The sequence below is a fragment of the Esox lucius genome, chromosome 9 (genome assembly GCF_011004845.1).
Source record: "Esox lucius isolate fEsoLuc1 chromosome 9, fEsoLuc1.pri, whole genome shotgun sequence".
Classification (NCBI taxonomy): domain Eukaryota; kingdom Metazoa; phylum Chordata; class Actinopteri; order Esociformes; family Esocidae; genus Esox; species Esox lucius.
Window position 1 is genome coordinate 16,412,570 of NC_047577.1, and position 6,251 is coordinate 16,418,820.

The window sequence follows — 6,251 nt, forward strand, 5'->3', positions numbered from 1 at the left end:
AAGGAGAAAAAGTAGTACCAGACCGTGCAAGACACAAGCGCGTTGATATGTGTTTGAGCTACATCCTCTGACTTACATTCGTCTGCCGGACATTTCTGTTTTCGTGTCGCACTTGTAGATTGTCGTCTTTTATTTCTTGTAGATTGGTTTAGAGATATTGACATAACTTGTCAACTATCTTGTTATATTCTTTTGAACTTTCATAGTCTGCTGTACTATGCCTGGATTTTCAGACAGAGATCGTGGCAGAGACCGGGGGTGCGTATTTTCTGTTATTAGGAAGACGAGACGGTGGTTAGCTACAGCTGTAGCCTACCATAACACTCATGTGTTCCATTTGGTTTATCCTTGCCATGTTGTTGCCCATGAGCCGATGCGTATTATTATTCTTTTGAACCCTCAACTTGAAATATTTGTATAGAGTAAAAGTAAACATGTATTTCACATTTGGCCAAATGTTAAGGTAACAGTCTTTAGCAAGGTAGCTAACATCGAGGTCGGTTTGCTGGCTTCTGTTGTAGTTCGCAGAGAATTAGAGATCCTCAATCTTAGACAGGAATATTCGATTTTCTAAAATAACCATATCACACACGCTTGCCTATCTACGGATTTAAGTATTGTATCTGGAGTTAGTCATGTAACGACATTATAATGTTTTGTCATCTTACAAATGGCAAGAATTGAAGCAAATTCAAAATGCCGGCCGGTTCCCTTCTTTGTTCCTCCTCTACTGGCCGAAATTAAAATGGCAGCTTAACTGGGGTAAAAAATGTGACGCAGAAAGTAATGTAGCTAGAAATCCATGTTCTTGTAAACAAATGTGTTGATTTTCTGTCACGTTGACTTGAGTACGCTACTCCTCATACGCGCACCCCTTATGCGGAAATCTGGGGTATTAATTTCCTCAGTGAAATTACTACCTGGCAGGCAGATGTTTTCAAAACACATCTTTCACTTCGCATATCTAAAGTATGGCCACGCAGCTAAGTTTATTTTGATTCTTCTACTTATTTAGTTATGGAGGTGCACCTCGTTTTGGTGGTGGCAGTAGAGGCGGACCCCCCCAGGGGAAATTTGGCAACCCAGGGGAGAGGCTGCGCAAAAAACACTGGAACATGGATGAGCTCCCAAAGTTTGAGAAGAATTTCTACCAGGAGCACCCAGATGTGACCCGCAGACTACCTGTACGTAGCCCCAACTATTCACTTTTCAATACATCGGATTTATTTGAATGTGGATTTTACATTTTCTTTGATCTTTGCTGATTAATAACCTCCATTATGCATTTAATTGTAGCAAGAAGTTGAGAACTACAGAAGGAGTAAAGAAGTCACAGTGAAAGGCAGAGACTGCCCTAAGCCCATGATGAAATTTAATGAGGCCAGTTTTCCAAGTGAGTAAATTGTCTTATCAAAGTAGCTGGTCATGTAAGATGATTGCTTTGGCTCATACAAATTATTGACTTATAATTCTATTTTTCAGATTATGTAATGGATGTCATTGTGAAACAAGGCTGGGCTGAGCCAACTCCTATTCAAGCTCAGGGCTGGCCTCTGGCTCTTAGTGGGAAAGACATGGTGGGCATCGCCCAGACCGGCTCTGGCAAAACCCTAGCTGTAAGTACATTGGTAGAAAGTGTGTGTGTGTGTGTGTATACATCAGTGGTAGTAGCATCTTGGTAAATGTTTTATGACGGCGTGTAGATTAAATGGATTGAGCTTACGGCAATGTTTCCCTTCCTATACAGTACCTGCTCCCAGCCATCGTGCACATACAACACCAGCCCTTTCTGGAGCATGGAGACGGGCCTATCGTAAGTACACCATGATCCTCTAGAGTAGAGGACCAACCTCTTGGTGTTTACAGGGTAAGTCCAGCTGAATGACACCAGTCTACCGCTTGTCCCTCAGTGCTTGGTCCTGGCCCCGACCCGCGAGCTGGCCCAACAGGTACAGCAAGTGGCTGCCGAGTACGGACGGGCCTCCCGTCTCAAGTCTGTTTGCGTCTACGGCGGCGCCCCCAAAGGACCACAGATTCGGGACCTAGAGAGAGGTGTCTATGGCGTTTCGCCGTATTTTGTTTGCTCAGTACCATGATAACGGGGGGGGGGGGTAGGACAAAAACCCCAAATTACAGCCTCATGTTTGAGTCTTTTTGCCTCCAGGTGTTGAGATCTGTATTGCCACACCCGGGCGCCTCATTGACTTCCTGGAAGCTGGAAAGACCAACCTACGCAGGTGCACATACCTCGTGCTGGATGAGGCTGATCGTATGCTGGACATGGGCTTTGAGCCCCAAATCCGCAAGATTGTGGAGCAGATCCGAGTATGTTTCCTTTTTTACTACTTTTACTTCTACTTTTATTGACAAGTAATTGCCGAGTCTGCGTTCTCCTGTATGGACGAGCCATAGGAGACTGCTGGTTGGATTTCGTAAAATACTAAGTTAGCGTTCTCACCCACTCACAGCCGGATCGTCAGACCCTGATGTGGAGTGCCACCTGGCCCAAAGAAGTGCGCCAGTTGGCTGAGGACTTCCTCAAAGAGTACGTCCAGATAAACGTGGGTGCCCTACAGCTCAGCGCCAACCACAACATCCTGCAGATAGTGGACGTGTGCAACGACGGCGAGAAGGACGACAAGTGAGCATGGCCATTTTGTTCCTTGGGAAGTCTTAATGGAAGGAATGCCCCTTTGTCAGTTTGAGCCCTGTGTCTTGTCTTCCCTCCCAAGACTCCTAAGGCTGCTCGAAGAAATCATGAGCGAAAAGGAGAATAAGACCATAATCTTTACAGAGACCAAGAGACGCTGCGATGAGCTCACAAGGAGGATGCGACGGGATGGGTAAGGACTCGATTGTGAATATTTCAACTGGGAAATGTATGTCCTCGTCATTAGTCATCACTCTTGTCCATTTTTATCTGTTAAAGCTGGCCAGCAATGGGTATCCACGGAGACAAGAGCCAGCAGGAGAGAGACTGGGTTCTCAATGGTATGGCAAATATCAGACTTAAGGGGACAGTTGTTATTGTAGATCCTACCACAGATCTGATCATAATCGAAGACTGGATTTAACTGACGTTGACATCTTCCCCACAGAGTTCAAATACGGCAAGGCCCCCATTCTCATCGCCACCGACGTGGCCTCCCGCGGTCTAGGTCAGTGTTGCTTCGGTTAAATCTTCTGGTTTTCCTCAATGTTTTCACTTTTTTTTTTTTTAAAGAAAGTGGTTTTGGCTTTCTTTAACTTCTCTATGCATTTTCTGAGTTTTTCTCACCTAAAGGTGCAGTCTTTGTGGCAGGGCCTAGGCATGACAAGTCCCAGGCCTCGAGGGGAAGGAGGACATATTGGAAGTGAAGTTTCCCCACTGGCTGCCACCCAGTGGGCCTAGAGAGGTGAAAGCTCTGTGTGCCAGTAATCCTCAAGTCAAAAGGCAGTGTGGCTAAGCCTTGTTTCTGAATCTCGTTTTTATCTGTTCTCTGTCCATGGATTTTTTTTAATTTATTTTTTTTTTACCTGAGAAATGCCCATTCATCCAGCCATGTTTCCAACTCAAACGTTTTACACACACACAAATCAAAGCTTGATGTGACCATTTGCCTTGCATGCATTATGTAGACAGCACTGTATCGCAAGTCGCTTAGTTTGAGATTTGGAACGATTGTTACTTGCGGAGCTTGTCTCAACAAAAAAAAAAAAAGCATGGGTGTTTTGCGAACGTGTCAACGTTTTCCGTTGCTGTTTGTGTTTTTGTTTTTCTTCCTCACTCAAAGCGCTGGTTTTCTTGAAATGGAGAGGGCAGTGTTCAACGTACTGTTGTCGAATCGAAATTTGGTGAAACTGGCACATGTGTTTTAAGGGGCTATGGGGACATCTAGAGTGAAATAGAAGAGCTTCAAAAAACAAAACAAAGTTCCTCCCTCGCCTGCTTTTTATAAGTCATGTCGAGACCTGCCAACGAGAGACATTTTCTCAAGTGAACGAACACTGGCTTCTGGGAAGATCTTGCCTAGACGAGACTGATGGGGCGCTCTATGCTCTCCGAGGGGCACCACAAGGGTCAATACGCGGGCCTTTTATCTTTTTTTATTTTTGCCTTTTTTGGGCCCCCCCCCCTCAAATTAGTAATAGGTCTATTCGGTCTTGGCAAGACGTGCAGTGTGGCCTTTATTAGCAAGCTTCTTATGAGTGTGTACTGGGAAAAAGGACCTTCAGAACCCATACCAACTGAACGGTCCTATATTTGCACACGAGGAGGCAACAGTGCACATAGTGGCCCTACTGCGTAGAAGCTCCTGGATGTCACTTGACAATTTGTGGGGGAGTTCGCTGCATTGGGAAAGGACTAGTGAATGCATACTCCTTAATGGTAAGCCTTCCAGTACAGTTCTTTTCCTCCGCTGGTTAAAAAAAATGGAGGGAGAATGCCTTAAGTTATGTTTTTTTTTTATATGGTAAGCAAACGGAGTGTGCATCTCGTTTCTCTCTTCCCACAGTAGTAATCCCATGGAGTAGAAAGTTTTGGGTATTTTTCTTTTTCATGGATTGTGTTGGTTAACCCGGTATTCTTTGCAGCCCAGCTAAGCATCCAGTATCTGGAGCCCTTAGCGCTCTGTTGTCCATGCTAACTTTGTCCTCTTTGGTCTGGCTGTTGTGGTGTGCAAAATCCTGTATCGCTCCCTTTTTTGCCACACTGCAACACTTTACAGATGTGGAAGATGTGAAATTTGTCATCAATTATGACTATCCTAACTCCTCTGAGGACTATATACACCGCATTGGACGCACGGCCCGCAGTCAAAAAACGGGCACTGCCTACACCTTCTTCACCCCCAACAACATGAAACAGGCCAGCGACCTCGTAGCTGTGCTCCGCGAAGCCAACCAGGCGATCAACCCCAAGCTACTTCAGATGGCGGATTCCCGAGGAGGTAATTCTTACGGAGGGTGAGATACAAACAGGGCTGTGGTTTCATCTGCAGACGTTGTCATTTTCTAGATTGTCTTTAAGTTTTAATGCCTCATGATTTCCAGTGACTAATTACAAAGATGGCCCACCTTGTTCTCACCACATTTCTTTTATGTAGTATTATTCGGTCACTCTCAACCTGTGATGCTCTCTAAACCCTTCCATTCTTGTCTTCTAGGTCGTGGAGGGGGGGGAAGAGGTGGCTATAGGGATGACCGGCGGGATAGGTATTCTGGGGGGAGGAGTTATGGTGGCGGTAGCGGCGGAGGCGGGGGTAGTTACAGGGATAAAGATAGCGACAGGGGCTTCGGTGGGGGACCAAAGACTGCTTTTGGTACCAAGACCCAAAACGGCGGGGGCTACGGGGGTAGCAGCTACGACAAGAGTGCCAGCTCTGGCAACAGTTACGGCAACAGTTACAGCAGCAATGGACAGAGTAACTTCAGCGCCGGCAACCAGGTGGGTGCGTTCGGTGGCCAGAACTACCAGGCCCAGCCGCAGTTCGGAGCCGCACAGGCGCCTGCCCAGAATGGCATGAGTCACCCACCGTTCCCATTTAACCCGCAGGCACTGCAACCCCAACAACCCCCACCCCCACCCATGGTCCCCTATCCCATGCCTCCACCCTTCCCACAGTAACTGAAAGGAGGTCTAGATGTTGCGCACAAAACACGACACAACCACCTTGTTTATTTCCTTCTCGTCTTTAAATCTTATGGTAATTATTGTTATTCTTTGTACTGTTTAACTTGTTTTGCTTACAGCAGGGTTGGGATTGTTCCGTAACCCCAAAGCATTCAAATGAGTCGTGACAGGGTTGTTGAAGTGCATCTCAATTACTGGTGCACTTCGCCTTGACTGTTTTTATTTGTTACATTCCTCAGTAATTTATTTTTACTAGGTAATGGAGAATTTTCAGTTAGTGATATGTTTAAAATGTTAAGATCTTACCTGGGGGGCCGTGCATGGGCCTGGAAATAAAAAACAAATACATTCAAGTGTTGTCCTGTTGTATTTTCATCTTGCTATATACATCGACAATTAAACATGCAAGTCACGTTTAATGGTCTCTTCGTAGAGAGAAACCACAAGATTTATATTCCCACGGGAGCAAATACCCCGGAAGTTAAAAGTATGACAGTTAATCTGATCATTCACCTACCTTGTGGTTTATATATAATTACAGATTGCTCTTATATTAAAGCAACATTTTCGATTTCGACTTGAACTCACTAAACTAATAGGTACGAATAGATTAAAACAAATACGAGTTTTTTTTTAG

The 6,251-nt window shown here is 45.3% G+C and overlaps 1 protein-coding gene across 2 annotated transcripts; it reads left to right on the top strand.

The window, feature by feature from the left end:
- The first annotated feature begins 60 nt into the window (after window positions 1-60).
- Window positions 61-5,967, top strand: LOC105021634 (probable ATP-dependent RNA helicase DDX5). Of its 2 annotated transcripts, none has more exons than XM_010889422.5 (13): window positions 61-258; window positions 1,016-1,184; window positions 1,297-1,393; window positions 1,483-1,616; window positions 1,748-1,813; window positions 1,911-2,052; window positions 2,165-2,325; window positions 2,469-2,641; window positions 2,733-2,843; window positions 2,930-2,991; window positions 3,099-3,158; window positions 4,710-4,931; window positions 5,148-5,967. In XM_010889422.5, exons 1-13 carry the CDS (start codon window positions 218-220, stop codon window positions 5,606-5,608), a joined length of 1,899 nt encoding a protein of 632 aa, XP_010887724.1. In that variant the 5' UTR covers window positions 61-217; the 3' UTR covers window positions 5,609-5,967. The 2 variants fall into 2 exon arrangements, with proteins under 2 accessions (XP_010887724.1, XP_012990845.1); XM_013135391.4 differs by having other exon boundaries at window positions 4,710-4,947; window positions 5,148-5,255.
- The last annotated feature ends 284 nt before the right edge of the window (window positions 5,968-6,251 follow it).